Source organism: Podarcis gaigeae (genome assembly GCF_964106915.1).
Source record: "Podarcis gaigeae genome assembly, chromosome: 11".
NCBI classification, from domain to species: Eukaryota; Metazoa; Chordata; class Lepidosauria; order Squamata; family Lacertidae; genus Podarcis; species Podarcis gaigeae.
In genome coordinates, this window is record NC_139687.1 from 36,928,977 (window position 1) to 36,948,825 (window position 19,849).

General features: G+C 37.3%; 1 protein-coding gene across 3 annotated transcripts in view; it reads right to left on the reverse strand.

The window, feature by feature from the left end:
* Positions 1–19,849, reverse strand: part of AP3B1 (adaptor related protein complex 3 subunit beta 1) — a 149,861-nt gene that overhangs the window by 57,504 nt on the left and 72,508 nt on the right. For all 3 annotated transcript variants that reach the window (XM_083703427.1, XM_083703426.1, XM_083703428.1), the window contains 6 exons: positions 11,005–11,181; positions 7,374–7,560; positions 6,302–6,432; positions 5,016–5,145; positions 3,217–3,367; positions 495–663 (listed from right to left, as the gene is read on the reverse strand). In XM_083703427.1, the coding sequence (XP_083559553.1) occupies positions 495–663; positions 3,217–3,367; positions 5,016–5,145; positions 6,302–6,432; positions 7,374–7,560; positions 11,005–11,181 (945 nt within the window). The remainder of the gene's footprint in view (positions 1–494; positions 664–3,216; positions 3,368–5,015; positions 5,146–6,301; positions 6,433–7,373; positions 7,561–11,004; positions 11,182–19,849) is intronic.

Consider the following 19,849-nt stretch of genomic DNA (forward strand, 5'->3'; position numbering starts at 1 on the left):
ATTATATCCTTTACTTTCAACGTGGCTACCAAACATAAACCTCTGAGAATGATGGGAATCTAAACCCTGGGCTGTAAATTTTCAGATAAAAGTTTATACAGATATGTAAGCTCAACAAAACATCACTGACTGAATATTATAATCAGAACTTTTATCACTTTGCATTTGTTCATCTCCAGTGAAAAAGGCTTCTATAATTTCTTGTGCTTTACAACATATATTTTATATAACGGAAACTGAGACATATTGCATTAGTGTATTGTGCAGTGGTTAATCATCACCTATAAAAAGTCTCCTTCTAGAATTGCAAAGTAATAGCATATTAATTTTCATTAACCTGCAATAAATGTTTTCGCAAAGGACCTCCAATCAAAAACAAAGAATACAAATCTACACATTTCCTGATACGTCCTGTTTCTACATGTCATAAAGGCAATCAAAATGCACCTTCAATAACTCTACTTATGAACACTTATATAACATTAAAGATTTACCTTGGGAGGAAGTGAAGTATGCACTTTTTTTCGAGTCTCCAAACTACTTTCAGAGTCAGATTCTGAGCTGGAGTCTGAAGAACTTTCCTCAGCCGAACTAGATTCTGAATTTGAAGAAGCTAGAGCTGTCTGAGATTCCACTTTATTCTCTTCTGTGCCATCCAAGTCACTAAATATAATATACATGCATAAGAAACTCAAGAGAAAGTTATAAAATCTATAAAATGAGCTAATGTTATATTATTATCAATAGCATTATTATTAACCTATTTACAGCTCTTTCAAAAGGCTGTGTAGTGTTGACTGTATATCAAATTAGTGAACAGGTATGAGCCTCTGGATAGGGACGTTGGTTGCACTGTGGTCTAAACCACTGAGCCTAGGACTTGCCGATCAGAAGGTTGGCAGTTCGAATCCCCGCGATGGGGTGAGCTCCCGTTGCTTGGTCCCTGTTCCTGCCAACCTAGCAGTTTGAAAGCATGTCAAAGTGCAAGTAGATAAATAGGTACCACTCTGGTAAATGGTGTTTCCGTGCTCTGCTCTAGTTTGCCAGAAGTGGCTTAGTCATGCTGGCCACATGACCTGAGCTGTCTGTGGACAAATGCCGGCTACCTCGGCCAATAAAGCAAGATGAGCACTACAACCCCAGAGTCGTCCATGACTGGACAACAGTCAGGGGTCCCTTTACCTTTACAAGCCTCTGGGTGTTACACAAAGCCTCCTGGCTCCTCCTTTTGTAAGAATGAGCAAAGAAACCAGAAGTCTTCTATTGGGGAGTACTATGGGCTTGAATGCTCCAATTTGTATATACCAGTTTCCTTTGCCATATTCTGGAGCACAATAGCCATACCTAGTAGAGATGGCTTAAAGTTTTCAGCTCTGGCTTGGAGACAAGCTATATTAACAGTAACCATAATTTGTCTAATTCATCATAATTCATCTAATTCATCAACCATAATTTGTCTAATACATCAGCACAAGCCATGATGTGGAACAGAGAATCAGTGCTCACAAGGAGACAAGGAGCACCACATTCCTGGTGGCTAAACCATGATTTGTTCACGATGCTTGAACCAGGGCCTATAAGCATGTGCCATGGGCTATGCAGACAGTTGCTTTTTGCAACCCACTAAACCTTTTACAGGTCCCATGCACCTAAATCAATCTTTCTCAACCTGGGCTCCTCGGATATTGTTGCACTACAACTTCCACCATCCCTAGCCAGCAAGTCCAGTGGATGATGTAGTCCAACAACCTCTGGGGACCCAAGATTGGGAATGGCTAAACTAAATTACATGGCATGATTTCAGAAGCATGATACATGAACCAATCATTAAAACTGAGCAAAAATTTCTGTACTGTATAATTAAAACAATGACATTTGATTATTAAGGAAGGAGAGGATTTAGCCATAAATCTGCATACATTTGCTAATAATAAATGGGAAAAGAAACAGCCCCACAGCAGAGTATTAATACAAACTTAGCAATGTGAGAAATATGCAAATCCATTCTCATTTTCCAACTTGCTTTGCTCTAACTGGAAATGCAACCATCCATCTACAATTCTTCTTCATGTTATATCTCTATTTACCTCTTTAGTTCCTGAGACTTAAATGGCAGCATTCATTCCAGAAATAATTCAATGTAAACCCAATATTCCTTTAGTAAAAGAAAACTATTTTCAATACATACGAATTTCTAATTTGAAGATATGATTTTTCAGGGCAAACTTATTTCATTACTCAGTTTTGATAGGTAATCATTGTTTACCTTACTGCTTAAGAGTTTCAGATGTTAATCTAATGAAAAAAATTTACTAGTAACTAGCTTTTTAACTTTGCAATGATGAAAAGCCTGTATTAATTTAACCTACAGATTTCATTTGTTCTGAACAGGAAAAACAATATAAATCACTTTTAAAATCATTAAATCCTGACTTAAATTAATAAAGTCATAATTAGGGCATTATGCTGTGTTTGTTATGGAAGTGGCAGGGCGAGCTGCTTTAATTACTGTCTGTAATAAAAGGAGCAGAGTGCGTACTGCGCCCCAATCAGCGCTGTCAGCCACGACTGAGCTGAGCTGCAAACTCATCAAGTGAGCTGGCAGCAGGCTACAGAGTGAAAGGGCGATCATGTCTGCAGAGGCCACTTGCTGACAGAAGTGGAAGAAACAGATTCAGACAATCCAAGGTATTAGCCCCAATTACTTAAAATTTTAATGATATTTTAATACATGTTAACTCTGTTAGTAATAGGCAATCTTAAAAAGCCCTAACACTTAAGCAGCTTCTGACCGTCTCCCTTCACGGCCCTTGCCTCCAATATCTGGATCATAATCCTTTTAATATAACATTATTTAGGGAAAAATCAATTGCCTTAGTTGCATAATGGCAAGATATAGAAGGATTTAATTTTAGCCCTCAGCAAAATCGCTGTATAAGGTAATTAAGTGTTTCATAAAGTGGCATGATAACTGTTCAGCCTCCCAAGGTTATGTTAATACACTCAGATCACCACCTAAATATTCAACAAAAGTTACATTAAAAAAAACCCAAGCTGCTAAATTTACATATAACATATATAATGGAAAAGATGAAAATGGATAGCGTCTTTTCAAAGATAATATCATTATGAAAAACATTAATGTGTTCTTTCCACAGACACTGTAGCATCAACATTCCAATTTGCTACCTGTCATAACAAAAAAACCCTACATACCTCTTTAAAACTGCAGTCCCTTTTTTTGAGACACCACTTTTGGCTTTTGGGTTCCTGTTACCATCATCTTCAGTAGAGGAGCTCTCACTACTTTGCTCACTGCTGTCTTCTTCCCCTTCCTTTTTTTCTTGTTCACTATCAGATCCACTCTCTAAAATGCAAAATGAAAAGCCTTTCATTTGTAAGCAATGCAAGTGAATAACTTAATAAAACTATTTAAGTTACTTGGTGTTTAAGCACCCTGGCACAATCCACGTACTTAAAACTGTGAAGGCTGGCTGCTGGCTGTGAATGTTGCTTTTATAATTCTACAACAATTTATTCAAAAAATGCAAGCACTCAATAATGTGGTTTGTGGCTATCATACCCCAAGGGGGTGGGGGAGAGGAAGGAAATTAGACATGACCTCCCATGTCCTCTACCTTCATTCCTCTGTTCTAATGTAGCATCATCTTCAACATTTAAGTATTTAATCTATTCTTGAACACACATCTAGTGATGACAATTTAATCAGGAATTTAAACAAGTTATTCGTTTTCTAATCGGCTGGAAAGTGTTTCTAATATCTAACTTAAAGGTACACTTTCCCAGTTTCAGTCCATTGATTCTAGTTATAAGCCTTAATAATCCCTAACGTTTTTTCTCTTGTGCCCTCAGTGTTCAGGAGAGTATGTCAACTCGATTCAAAAACATGTAATTTCTATGTCTATATGTCTATATGTACATGTGCCTATATTATTTATACCTGTACCTGAACAATTTCTTAGATTCAAATGATGGATGCGATGGCTTGGATTGCCAACATGGCCAAGATGAAGAGTCATGTAAAGGCTTGCATAGCATTACAGATTTTAAAATTCTTTCACCACATATTTTATATTTGGTCTTCAAGTTTTACCTTTATATAATTCACTTTAAGAAAGTAATATCCGATGCCAACATGATTTACTGATCAGCTTGTACATAGGGGACTCAATAAGAATTAATGAAAGTTATGTGGCTCTAGAAAAGTAGCAAACTCTCCTATATCACAGACAGATAACATATCTACCCATACAGCACTGAAATCCTAAAATTGTTTCTTAATATTCCTATTGACTTCTAAATAAATGTTAACTTCAGATTTTTACTGAAGCTCAATATGACACACACTTCTGGCATATTTCTATTTAGCATACCCTCCAACAGGTCACACGTATGAAGTGAATGAAGCCCCTACTACATCAACAGCCTTTTCCTGTGGCTGATGCCAGGTTGTTGAATTTCCTCTCAGCTAGCTCCCTACTTTTAATATTTCCACCAGCAGGCTAAGACCTTCCTCTTTAGAAGACAAGGTGCATACAGACAACTTTGACAACTGGGCTGCTACCAGGGCAATCAGCATTTTAATGTGGTTTTAAAATGTTATTTGTTGTATTTAAACTATTGTTTTTAACTAGTTTATTTTTATTACTTTGTACTTTAAAATAAAAATTTTCTGAGTATTTTAAAAGAGTCAATGCTCCAAGATACAGGAATAGGTATGAGCATGATGTGAATCTACACACATGGGAGTAAGGCTCTGAAGTCCATTTTATTTTCGTCTGAATAAACAAGTTTAGCTTTGTACTCTAACATAGAAACCACATTATGTGACTATAAGAATGCACAGGTCTAGTCATCACAGTGCAACAATTTTTCTTACTCAAAAGATAAAATCATTCACATGCAACACAAATTAATGGGTTTAAATAATGGGACATACTGGGAACACTGTATTTCATAGTTCTGAACTGTGATCTTTCTTTATCCACACATACCACTGTCACTGCTGCTAGAAGAATCATCACTTTCCTCCTCCTCTTCCTCATCTTCTGATTCAGAGTAGAATCTTTCATCAGTGTGTTTCTTTTTCTTTTCCTTCCCTAATATTGAAGTCCATTCTTTTGCCTATTCATGTTTTTTTAAAAGAAGAACACATGGTTTAAAAGTTGTGATAAATTCTATTTACAACCACGAACACTGTCTTTTCTGGCCAGTCACACAGGAGTGCATGGACAAACACAGAAGCAATATATAATCTAACATATAAATAAGGGGGATTGTACTGAGCACTCCTAAACAAACATTTATACCAAAAAGTTAGAATAATCAATGCGGCTTACAACAACAAATATTAAAAACACAATCCAATTTTATCTCATCAACGCAAGTTATTTGTGTCAACTGTAAACACATCTATCTTTACTTTGCAAAAAATAAAGAAAAATGACTGGAATGTTTATTTATTGTTTACTCTTTCCTATTATATTATATTTTCTTTTACTCTATTATACACATTTGGATGGTGTGCTTTATGTCCTTCATTTTTTGTTTTCTTGCTGCTGGTCTCTGACGGAAATAATAAAGATTTGATTTGAAAAATTAATGAATATTCTGATCAATAAATATGTTTAATAATGGAAGGAATACTTCAACATGTGCCCTGGCTTTGCTTCTGCTCAGACAGCAGAACATTTTTATTCTGGTATGGAGGAAGGAAACCAACTTTGTTATGCCAACCAAATAAAAATAAGAAAACCTCCTAAAAGGTTCAGTATCTACCTAGACTCAATCCACTAAGTTTCACAACTTCTCTTCAGTCATCAAGATGTGCTGTGGGCAGCCATCTCTAAGCAATAGCCCCAATTCAACTACCTATTTTAGACCAATTGTGAGCATTTGGGTGGTGTTGAAAGGTGAATATGCACTAGCAGTTTATATTATCCAATAACAAATATTAAATCTCTGGATGTTTGCAAATCCTAGTAAACCGCATGATATTCAGATTGAACTTGGAAGGCTGAATTAATTACTGGAAGTACTCATATACCAGCAAGCAAAGTTGGAAACAGAGTGACGGAAAGAAAATATATACAAAGAAGATACAGCAGAGGAATATGAAGGGTTTCAAAGTAGGCAACAGCAGCTGAAAGGACATTTTACAATAAGTTTATTGAAACCCAATTGGAAGTCTTGGTAAGTAAAGTAACCCCCCTGTACCTAAACACACTTGCATAATTCCAAGCTCCCAAAACAACAATATTATTTTGAAAAGTCAACATACCGGCTCAATTACTTCTACATTTCTCACTGAAGGGTCAGGTGCAACCTCTGGCCAATTAGACAACTCCAGATAGCCATTGGCTTTCATGTTCAGAGTATGAGACAAAGTACCAAGCTGGTAGTGCTCCCTATCTGTTGGGGGTGGGGGAGGGAAAGAGGTGAAAAATATACTGACATGAGCTCTATATCACAAAGAGCAATCTTAATCAGGACTAAAGGTAATTGGCGTTACATTACCTCAAATGTCATGGAATAAATATAAACTAGGAAGCTCTTCATAGGTCAAAAAACTGATTCCAGTCCATAGATTACAATAATCTCACCCATAATGGTCAATAAAAAAGCTAATCAGTCAGTGTGTTTAGAGGTGTTGCTCTGAAATGTAGCTTCTCTAAAAATTACTTTACTGTGAATATTAAGAATGACAGCACAGTTAAATAATCCATATACATGTCTTGGCACAAACACATCCAGAATTTTAATAGTTTTTTCTTTGCAAGGAGTGCTGCTTTTGGAGTTTAAAGCAGGATTAAAGTACCAAAGTATGAATTTTTTTAGAAAACAGATAAAGTACATAATAAAATTACTAACTGGGGCCACAGGATTATTTTAAATAGAACAGGGAGCAATGGAGGGTGTAACTCACAGCAGTTTAGTCTATAAAATGGCTTAGGAGCCAAAAATACCAGTAATCCTAATATACCAAATTTAATCTGCAAGTAACTTTAGTTTGATGCTTCTCAATAATAATAAAAAAGCCACTCTAGAAGTTCAAAGTTTTGTGAATGGCCAAAGACCTTTCTACACTGACTATGATTAGCAGTTTTTATTATTCAGAAAAAGTAAAATATAGACATTACAAATTAAGTTTTTAAATTATTTTGGATTACCAGATACCATTAAATATCAGAATAAAAGAATTTAGAGTTGACCACTCTCCCTTAAAAAAATGTGAAACTAAAATAATGTTGCTCATTTACAAATTGTAAGCAGACTATTTAGCAAAATTTGTTTTGGTGACTTAAGAATACAGATCTGCAGATAAGATTTGGTAGAAAATTTGACTGACAAACCTTTAAAAGGAGACTCGAGCACTGGGGCAGGCTTCTGTGCCAGAAATATTTTTTTGGCATATTTGCTTAAAGCTCCACTCTTCTCATTTGGAACAATGAGCTGCCTAATAAATCTTGTACGGTCTCTGATGTCGTAGCTTTGATCATACTTGCCGAGATTTAATATGTACTGGGTAAGCAATTTTGTCTGTGAAAAACAGGGCAAGAAGAGAATGCAAGTTATTTATGATTATTGATAACTCTGGATAAACATATTTAAAGAGGTAATAAAAATGAATGGTTATGTCAAACAAATGTTGTTCCATAGGGAATATGCATTTCTAAAGCAGTAAATGGAATTTTGAAGCCAACGCACATGTCCTCTTCTGTATTGGGGAGGTGAATGCTGAGTACTGAGAAGCAGCCATGTGCTAGATTATTAAACTGCTGAAGTGGAAAGAAAGGCATCATTAAAAAAATAATCATATATGGCAAACCCGCTGAAGGGCCTACGTGAGAATAATGAATGTGGAAATACAACTAAAAACATGGCACTCAAAACTTAATCGGAAAAATATGCAGGACATCAAAACATCAGAGGGTATTAGGAGGCTGGCAAACTGCTTCTGCTGAGGTGTGTTTTATGAAGAGATACTGTCCCTGGCATAAGCAGTGTCTGCACTCTGACTGCACTCAGTTACTTTACTCTGAATTATGACCCATTAAAGCAGACACATGAATCACTGAACTGGATTACTGCAAATTATTTGCAGTGCATTTAGCTGTTACTTTTTCATAAAAGCAAGCTGCTGATGCCCTCTAAAAACCAGGATAAAAGACTTCTTCCCTTTCCCCCCTTACAGCTTAAAGCTTCTGGTAATATTGGTCATTTATTTATATACGTAAAAGCCGGTTATATTATCACAGCTTTTTATAGCATAACCAGACTCTCTAATTAGATGTGTAGGAATATTAATTATTAAAATTACCCAATGCATGTTAAACTTAATAACTGCGTAAGAGAAAATTGGAAACATTATACAAATAGTCCACGGAATACATTTTGTATAAATGTATACAAAAATGCAATAGATACAAAGATCAAAACACTGTATCACTTAAAAGTAAAATATGCATATGTTATAATTCTTCAGTTGAAGAAAAGCTGCAAATCTTATTTGAGTTTATAAAAAGACACATCCTTCAAATTCACAGAATTAAACTCTGATATATAAGCATGCTTTTCTCAACAAGATTTATATTGAAAAAGCACAATCTCTTTGAAAGAATTTTCTCATGATGCAGAATTGAATATTTTGTTGCTCTATAATTATGCCTGAAGAATGTTAAGTAGTATACACTGTAAAATGGACAATTATCTTTCTTTGAAGATATCCAATAGTCCTTAGTTCAATATATACTGTTTCATTAGAAATGCAATTCAGTGTTGTTTTGAATGATTTATTTTGACTACAAAACTGCATTAAGTGAAACCAGTGGCATATGATTGTGGCTGCTACTGATTATGGAATATTAAGGCAAGTTGGAAATTTCAGGGGCTTCCAGCACTGAGAAACCAACAGAAAATTGCTGAAACAGCAGATCAAACCCATCAATTCTGTTCTGATTCTTAGTGCTACTGATGCCAGACACTGTCAGGACCAGTTTCTGCCTACTTCTCTCTGACTAAAGAAGGGCGTAGCAAAGTTACTAAAGAAGAAAAATGATCAGCTGGAAACAGAAGGAAGAAATTTGGAAGAAATGTAGTGTTTGTTATGCTGATCAAAACATGGAAACACTCAAAATTTGGCAGGGCAGCCCTTTTCTTAAATGGCCTTACAGGTTGATGGTTAGATTTCAAAATGTCAACTGAAACTCAGTTACACTCGGATATGACCCATTAAATTTGTGAAAAGGAAATCTGGCAGACTTATTATTGCTGAAACACCACTGCCCAATCAAAAAAGCCAAACATGAAGCTCTATACAGAATATTGACTACAGTATTAAGTTGGATGGTAGAGGACATTTAGCCTCATGCACCTTTCTTCCTAGAAGACACTAATGAACTCATGCATTTTGGAGATATAATAATGCAGGAAATTGTTGTAAAGACAGATAAAAATCATACAATGTTGATCAGACATAATTCAGTAAGTTTTTGACAGTTTGAAGCAAATCACTTAAACACTGTTTATCTGTTAACTCCCAAACATAAGGAACAGATATAAAAAGAGTAGCCTAAAATCAGCTCTCAAAACTGGTAATTGCTTGCCCTCCTCCAACTACAATTGCTTCCCTGCTTGAAGATAAGGTGGATTTTGAGGAGCAGAAGGAACAAGGCTATCTGGCTGGCCATTTGCCCTTGTTCTTGAAGGTGCTGGATAAACCCAAAATGATCAAGTGACTGCAGCAACTCCTCTATGATTAAAGGTTAAAGAGTTTGGGTTATTTAGCTTAATTTAGATTAGAAAAAAAGCTAAATGGGGGGACATTCTGGAGATGAATGAAATTATGGATGCAATATGGAAAGCAGATAAATGCATTTTTCACACACATATCATACTAGAACTGGGATGGTCCAATAAATCTGAAAAATACCTAAGGCCACTTGGGAAAGAACCAATGAAGGTAAAGAATGACTGAAAATGGGGGGGAAGGGGAGAAAGATTAATTTTGCTTTCAACAAATCTCACTTTAGATGTTACATATGAACTAGGAATCCTGCTTTATAGGCAATATTTAACTAACCCACGGTTTGAAATTTACTTGTCTTATCTATTTTATAAACCACAATCCTATTTGTATATGACTGTAAGCTGAGATTCTGAACTTTTCTGCTGCCATTGAGACTTTATGGCTACTATGCATGATAACATTACTACATCCAGTGTCAGAGGCAGTATATGTCTCTGAAAACCAGTTGCTGGGAAGCACAAGTGAGGAGAGCGCTTATGTCCTGCTTGTGGGTTTCCGACAAGCATCTGGTTGGCCACTGTAAAAACAGGATGCTGGACTAGATGGAACCTTTGGTGTCATCTTGCAGAGCTCTTCTCATTGATTCTCAAATCTTATTTCAACTGAAGATTTATAGTATCTGAATGGCAGAGGCATGTAATTTTAAAATGTTTTGGAGTTCTGTTTGATTAGTTTGTACTGAAGGATAGAATCCAAAGTTGCACCTGATCTTGGGCAATTTGTCACTCCCCCTGCAGTTGCCTGCACCAGAGCCCATACAAGAGACTGCTGTGGAGAGGAGGGCGTGATCTTCTGCTCAGTCAATATTGGAATAAATCCAATATCTATGGGTTCTGAATAATGTCCAAGTTGTATGAAACTGTATTTCTTTGGATTAAGGTGCATCTTTTCACTCTCAAACAGGTTGTATACTAAATATACACAGGTTTCCTAGGTTCTAATTCTTTTGGAAATATCTTTGGCCTTTTAGACATGCTTTAGGATTCATCTTTTCCTCTTCAATAATTTTATTATATGACTAACCTTGGGTATGCTGATGAATTTCTGAACCAAGGAAAGGGAGGAGGTTATTAAAAGGATATGAATACTGTAACTCTAAAGCTTGACGCCTCTTTAGTTAATGTTAGTAAATATGTCTGAACAGACTTGTTGTTTTAGTTTTCTCTCATTCTTACCTGCTTTGAGTTGGTTAAATATAATTTTGCTCCAAGATTTAAAATTTGCAGCTTCACAAGGTCATCTTCATCAGTGAAGCTCTTGGCCAGTTTTCTTAAAACATCAGGGGCTATTTTTGGAACTCGTTCACAGTATTCTCCAGTAAGCCACAGAATGCTGGCCCTAGCCACGGGAACCTTAAAATAAAAAATGAGTAAACACACAATAATTTATGCATTTGTGAAATACATTTCCTCAATGGTATGCACGTTGGAAAAATTAAGATACTTGAAATAAAACCATCACAGTCAAACAAATGGTATTTTAGTATCAAATGCATACTTAGACCTAGTATAAGGTACAGAAACAAGACCTTAATAACAAATACTCAGTTTTAAGAAGCCTTCACTTCACAAGAGAGATCCTAGCCCAGGAGCGGGTAAGCCTTCAGGCTTGCAAAATACTTGGTTATTTTACCAGACTCCTGACAGCCACGAACTGGATTGGGTGCAAAACCATGGCAAAGGAAGGTGAGGGGCAGAAAGCCAGGCACAACATGGTGGTTCAGAGGGAACAGCCATTTTTACCTACTGTAGGTTTGGGGGGGGGGGCGCTGCATGTACAAGTACAGATTTACAAAAGAATGACTAGAGATCAAGGTTTTTAACAGTATAATTTTGCTATTGGGAGCAGAAGTCTTTTTGCTGTTGCCATTGTTAAACAACTGGGAATTGGAAACCACTGCCACTCTACCATGAGGCTTCTCAGTAGATTCTTGTCTAGTTCCTGCCCTAGTTCATCAGAAACTGTTGGATGAAAGACTCAATGGGTGAGTCTGGTAACCTCCAATAATATGACAATTACGAATGGCACATGCATTTAGATTTGTTTGCTGGTTACATATAAAACCACAAAAAATGAGTTATGCATACCTATATGTACCACAAGGAAAATAATTTACACATACAGTTCATAACTGACATGTGAATACTTTGTACTCTGGTATCCAAACCCATATGCAAAACATATTGTAACTGGGCACCCAGCATAAAAAAAAATAGCTTCATGCTACTAACAAGATTCTAAATATTGGGAAATGTTAACATGCTTACTTTACAATGTAACTTTTTTGTGTTTTATATGTTTCAACACCTGCTCTTCACAAGCCTCCTAAATAGTTCAATGCCAATTATATTACTCTTTTATCAAACCTTGGCTCTGTTGCCAACTCAGCTGCCAATGCTAACAAAAAGAGCTAAAGAGTAGAACAGTACAGTGGTACCTCGGGTTACGTACTTAATTCGTTCCGGAGGTCCGTTCTTAACCTGAAACTGTTCTTAACCTGAAGCGCCACTTTAGCTAATGGGGCCTCCTGCTGCCGCCGCGCCGCCAGAGCACAATTTCTGTTCTCATCCTGAAGCAAAGTTCTTAACCCGAGGTACTATTTCTGTGTTAGCAGAGTCTGTAACCTGAAGCATATGTAACCCGGGGTACCACTGTACAGTGGTACCTCCGGTTACGAACTTAATTCATTCCAGAGGTCCGTTCTTATCCTGAAACCGTTCTTAACATGAGGCGCGCTTTTGCTAATGGGGCCTCCCACTGCGTGCCTGCCTCTAGCGCACGACTTCCATTCACTTCCAGGAGCACCTACTTCTGGGTTAGCAAAGCTCGTTACCCAAAGCGTTCACAAGAAGTACAGTACATAACAAGAGGCATTAGTATAATAAACAATGATGCTTCATTTATCATGTTCATATTACTCCTCAAAGGAGGGCAGCAATACTTTAGTTTGACCAGTTGAACATTGTTGCCATCCAGAAATGTTGAGCTCCAAGTCCCATCAACCCCTTCTAGAGTGGCCAATGCTTGGACTATAATTCCCATCATCCGTAACAGTACCTGGAGGGCTACAGGTTTCCTTCCAACTAGGATCACAAGATGGTGATTAAATTGCTATTACTGGACAAGCTAACTAGGATGGTTCGTACTATGAGGCAAAGTTGTCATGTCATTGATGTAATATTTTAGAAACTGCAACTGCTTTTTTATGCAACTTTGCCATACCTTTGGGATACTCACTTTAAGTATTCTCAGTAAATGATTAAGGCTTCATCATGCACATTTTATGTATCTGTGTGCATGTTCTGAATCACCACAAATACAAGATCTATGGGCATCATATATTTAAGCACTAGTCTGGTTACCACAGTCCAAAAGAGATCACATGAAGGTGAGTGAGCTGGCTGACAGGAGAGGGATGGAGCGCTCTGTCTGTCTTGTGCATGCAGCAAAGAAAAGCAACAGGCTACTGCATGAAGAACTTCTCCATCCTTCCTCTGCAAGCTCTTAGCTGGCTAGTATTTTTTTTAAGGGTGGAGCAAAGCTAGTACCTTTTATGATCTTGTTTACAAAACTGGCCTACGAATTTTTGTGAGACGGATAGATGTCAATTCACCCTCAAAATTATGTTCCAAGTAGCATGTATTTCAAGCATGTTAGCATAATTTATTATGGCTCCTCCTAGCTCACTTTTTCTCAAATTCAAAACAGAGATGGCATGTTTAAGTCAACCAAAAGAAAATGCTATCTACTACATTCCTAATCTACCTAACCATTTATTTGATTGATAAGGTAACTACTACTAAATTATTTGTCATCTATCAGAGAAAGTGAGGATGCAAGCAAGAGAAAGTTAGTATACAAGTGTTAGAATATACTGATAACACAAATATGACTGGCTTAACCATGATAGAGAGAGATACAAAACTGGAAGTAATATGCACACAAATATTCTTTTATTGACATCTTACATCCATGCAATCATCTGTGAAATAGTAACCTGCATTTTAAAACACATGTAAGTTTAAAATGAAGTATTCCAATGCTCAAGAGCTGCAGTGTAGTAGGATCTAACTGGATTGATCCCTTGAATTTAAATTACCTATATATCAAGAAATAACTAACTAAAAAAGGTCTCCTTTCCAGTCTTCCACATCTCATCTTTCCCTTGCCCCAAGGGCAACACTATTTGGAGATATTGATTTACATGTATCTTTGAATCTTGGTTGTTGTAGGACAGTTAATATATTCCTGTGCATGACTCAAAACACATAAAGGTCCAGTATCTCGCCCACTATTTTAGTTCATTGGATCTATTTTAACTTACATTAATATCCTGAGTTATTCTCAAATAAAAAACGTCAGTATTTTTTAAAAAGAAAAAAAGAAGAAGAAAAAAGGCTTGCTTAACTCTTGGTCACCAGACTAAACATAAATGCCCATTTCGCTATTTGTCTGTTTACTTCTAGTGGAAAGGTTTTCATGATTTATGAATTCTCTTGCTCCATGAACATGATGAACAGATGTATATTCTCAAGTGATCTTAAGTGTCATACAGAATGTGCTCTCTAAAGTTTGTGGGACCTAAGTCATCTAGCATGATAATCTTCAACTGGTGAAACTGGGACCCAAGCTAGGTTACAACAAGAGCACGACTATCATTCAAATTTAAAGCAAATAATTAAGAAACAGGTCCCCAAATGCATGTTTGGGTTATAATCAGGGGCGCCGACTTATAAAAAATATTGGGGGGGCCCATACCGGGGTCCTGCCCCGGGAAGTTTTCTAAATTTTAGATGAAAATTAGTGAGTTTTAAAGTTTTTGAAAAGTATTTTAGAGTCATATGATCAACATTAGAACCCCGAAAACTCGACTCTCTATAACTCCACACTCCAGGAAACTCGACAAGCCTGAAACACTTTTTGGCTTTGAAAAAAGAAACAAAACATAAACACGCATGGTATTTTCGTAAAAAGCTAATTTAATTTACAGTAACAATTATGCTTATAGACTATTACAGAGCAGTGAATATATAGCTCTGAAAAGACTGAAATGATATTTAAATAAATCCTAAACTATCATTAAAAGAATAAAACATAAAATATTGCTGTCGCACAGTAATAGCACTTTGTTTAATAAATGAAATAGCTAATTTAAGCTTACTTTGAATAAGGCTGAGGGTTCATTAAATAAAAATAATATCTCAAAGTTAATGCTTTAATACAGTTAATAAAGTTAATACAGTATGCCTAATACTGTATGTAAATACTGTAATACTGTATGTAAATAACGGGCTTTAATTGGGTCTTACACCCTAAAAATATTTAAGTATTTGAAAATAACTAATACAGTACTATGGTAATATAGAAATACAGTACTAAACTAGTACTAATATTTCGAAACTGAAAATTTAACATTCTGTATGTATTTAATTCTCTATTTTATAAAGATTTTTAATATCTGACAGTGAGTTTGGAGTAGCCCAATGCAAAAATCCTGAGGATCCATGTGGATCCGTGCTTTGTAACCATGTTTTTGCACCATTGTGGCCCCAGGCCACAGTGGGTGCGTGATTTTTTTGGTGCAGGCTGTAGCCATGGACATGCTATGTTATCTGATGGTGAATTTGGGGTGACCCAGTGCAAAGATCCTGTGGATCCATGCTTTGTAACCACGTTTTTGCACCATTGCAGCCCCAGGCAACAATGGGTGCGTGATTTTTTTGGTACAGACTGTAGCCATGGACATGTAATGTGATCTGATGTGAATTTGGGGTGACCCAATGCAAAAATCCTGAGGATCCATGTGGATCCATGCTTTGTCACCACGTTTTAAATGGGGAGGGAAGGAAAAACACAGAAGGGACAAGAAGCACAAGAGGGGTGTGCGGAGAAGCAGCTGGCTAAGAATGCAGGGGAGGAGTTTAAGGGGGGGGAGGAAAGGAAGGCAAAAGTCCCCCCCCAAGCCAGCCCTCTCTCTCTCTCTCCCACCTGCATGTGCGAGCCCCTAGAGCACGGAGAGGAGGAGGTGGTGGGCTGGAGCCTGCACGCAGTGTGACTAGGAAAGAATTAGAAGGAAGGACTCGATCCTTTCCTTAACCCTCTGCTTGCCAGGAGGGCAGGGGATTCCCTGCTCTTTGTTGAGTTTGAGCAAACGCAGCAACAGAAGCGGGTGGGCAGTAAGACCCTGAGGCAGAATGCAGGAAAGCAGCAGCTTCCGCCTTCCCTCCGCCCGCCCGCTCAATAACACGCACAGACATTTCCCCTTACTTTTTAGGAGAAAAAAATCTGCGTGTTATAGAGCGAAATTTACGGTAATAATTTTCTTAAATTATTGGGGGGGCTGAGCCCCCCCAATCGAATTTTTGAGGGGGCTCGGGCCCCCTCAGGCCCCATGGAGTCGGCGCCTATGGTTATAACTGAGTCTGATCTAGGAGGCTTTAATGAAAAATAGAGCTGTGAATTATTGTCTAAGGCTCCAGGAAAATAGCCCTGAATGCTGATATATCCTGCAACCCACCACCTCTGGTCCATTTATGCCAAGATATAAGCCAGTTTGCTTCTGCACTGGTGCATTCTGCATCAACCACAACCTTTAAACAGTCTTCAAGGTCAGCCTCAACTTGAGGCTCCAGAAGAGTGAGGAATACCATTACCAGAGAAATCACTGGGATCTGTTTTGTGCTGTATATAGCTATGAAAGGGAAAGGCCATTTAAAGTCCATTAACTACTCAAAGAGCACCATAAACAGTTGTTTTTTTTAAAGAAGGCATCCTATATATTGGGCCAGTAAGATCATGACCACTGGTCCCATCACCTCCTGGCAAATAGGGTAAGAAATGGAGACAGTGAGACATTTTACTTTCTTGGGCTCCATGATCACTGCAGATGGTGACAGCAGTCACGAAATTAAAAGACGCCTGCTACTTGGGAGAAAAGCAATGACAAACCTAGACAGCATCTTAAAAAGTAGAGACATCAACTTGCCATCAAAGGTCCGTATAGTTAAAGCTATGGTTTTCCCAGTAGTGATGTATGGAAGTGACACCTGGATCATAAAGAAGGCTGATCGGCAAAGAATGGATGCTTTTGAATTATGGTGCTGGAGGAGACTCTTGAGAGTCCCATGGACTGCAAGAAGATCAAACGCATCCATTCTTAAGGAAATCAGCCCTGAGTGCTCACTGGAAGGACAGATCCTGAAGCTAAGGCTCAAATACTTTGGCCACCTCATGAGAAGAGAAGACTCCCTGGAAAAGACCCTGATGTTGGGAAAGATGGAGGGCACAAGGAGAAGGGGATGACAGAGGACGAGATGGTTGGTCAGTGTTCTCGAAGCTACCAGCATGAGTTTGACCAAACTGCAGGAAGCAGTGGAAGACAGGAGTGCCTGGTGTACTCTGGTCCATGTGGTCACGAAGAGTCAGACATGACTAAACAACTAAACAACAACAACAAAGATTAGAAATCGGGCCTTTAAGTTTCATTGGTCAGTCCTGTGAAACACCCTGCAAAAAGAGATTCAGAAGGCACCTTCGGTGTCAACACCTGCTGAAAACTTTTTTGGGTCCTCCATGTCTATGCAGGCAATTAAGAGTACATCCCCCACAATGGACTATTAATGTTTGTTTTTAATTTATTTTTGTTTTCAACTTGCTTTTAACTTTTTATGGTGTTAGTGTATGATTTTATATTTTTATATTGTTGTAAACTGCTGTGATAGATTTTTTAAAATGCAGCAGTATATAAAGAAAGCATAATTTTAAAAATTGTATGAATGGCAACAAGCAAGACTTCTTTAGAGATATTGTCACTAGAAAACATTCTGAGCTATACATCTCATTAGGACTACCTTTCACCCTCCGAGCTAGGAAGAAGGGCTAATGAGTCTAACATGCTCTAGAAAAAGTCAGCAGCTCCCCTGGTAAAATCTGACAAAGAACATCCTCTTGAAGGTAAGGGATGAACTACTTGAACAGTTACTGGCATAATTATCCTGTCCAATAAAGCCTAATAAGCACCAGCCTTTGTTTCATTTCTCTAAGGATGTCCCAAGATGATTCAGAAAACCAGATACCAATTGATTATTTCCACAGGTTCACTAATCTTGACTTACTTTGTGCTCTCAAGGTGTCTTTTGTCATGGAGTTCCCTACTTGACCAGTAATAACCTGAGCTTCTTGTTCTAGAAAGGAACCACCTCTTTACTTCACATAATGTGCTTGGTTACTACACGCATGACATCCCATTACAATACAGACAGATACCCTATGGTATTTCATTTTATACTTCATACAGCTGCACAGATGAAAATGTCCATAACTAAAGACCCTAATGCATTCTACTTAAACTAGATCCCAACAAAGAATTATGGAAAAACTGAATTATTAGTCTAATTCAGAATATAAAGTACAATTCTATGACAACAGCATTTTAATTTTGAAACCTCCAGTGACAAAGTGAAAAGATGCACTGAACATCTATTAAGCAAGAAAAGTTTTAAATGCTTGAGTACATTTGCTGAATGAAATGTGGTTAAGACTGATGTCATTAGTATACAGTGGGAAAGGGGTTATTTCTAACGTTCCAAAGGTTACGCTGCATTAAGACCTTACTCCCAAACTATTATTTTAAATTGGACTAAAGAATAGTAATTGAGTGGTACATTAAATTTTCAAGTATAGGAGAAGTTCAAGCTGCCTGCAGAACTGACAGATACTTCTAAATAAGAATATATGGGTAACTTCAGTTTTCAGTTATGATAAATTATCTAAAGAAATCTCTATTATCCACTTGTGTTTAAATGTTACAGTAGTACCAGATGTTACACATGGCCACAGTTTATACTAAAGACAGAAGTCTCTAGTCAAGGGAAGGAACATAATAAGAACCCTGACAGAGATGACCAAATATCCATCTGTTCTCACAAGTGCACACACTCCTTAGTTAGGGCTGCAGAAGGTTTCAGAGATATGTTCTTCACAGGCTTTAATTGTATATGAGACTGTGCAGAAATCATTAAGAACATAAAGCTTCATATATTCATTTATACAAATATATTTATATGAATACCTCCTAATGTAGCAAGAAAATGCAGCTTCATGAAAGAGTTTTTTCATTTGGCCTAGGCTACACAGTCACTATGTAAACATTAAGGGATGGATCTGGACTGAGGCTACAATCCTATCCACACTTACCTGGGAGTAAGTCCCACTGAATTTAATGCGGCTGACTATAGACTTATTAGATTATCTGAAGTTACACTCCCTAAGAATTTTGCACAACAATGGCTATCTGTCGAATCTATGGCCGTGTAGGTCATTATAATAGAAGATATATACAGAACTGATAAACATATCTGACTATTTTGATAATGTCGGTATCATGTAACATTTCCAGATTTCATTGTGCCCAATCCCTTTAACATGTAAATGTTTGCATATAATTTGGAATCCTTCTGTCATCACATTTTATATAAAGGTGATTAACCTGTGGTCCAGCAGATGTTGTTGGACTCAAGACTCCAATTAGCTCCAGCCAGCATGGCCAATGGTCAGAAATTCAGGAGCTGTAGTTCAGTGATACTTGTGTGGCCAAATGTTAATCAACCCTCATTAAGAAGTTCACAAGCAGATAAGAAGATATGTCAAGCCCTTCATTGTCTTTTCCAGTGTTGTATAAGTGGGAACCTTGAACTTATAAGAACACAGGAAATAATGGATTCATTATATAGCTCTGCATTGCATTATCCTCAAAGGCCGAACAGGATTGTAAATTGCATTGCCTGATATTTTATTCCACATAGCATGAGCAAGTGGTTAAGTGCACTTTTCAAACCTTTATGTCAGAAAGCAGCTTTTGCTACCATTTGAACCCATTAACTTGTCTGCAAAAACAAACAAAAACAACGAGGCCGTGGTTTTTTAGAGCAGTTACAAGACAGACATCTAGAAAGATTTTATAAATCATTCTGTAAGCAGTTCCATTTGAAAGCTGTGGTGCTTCAAAAGCTCACCTTATTT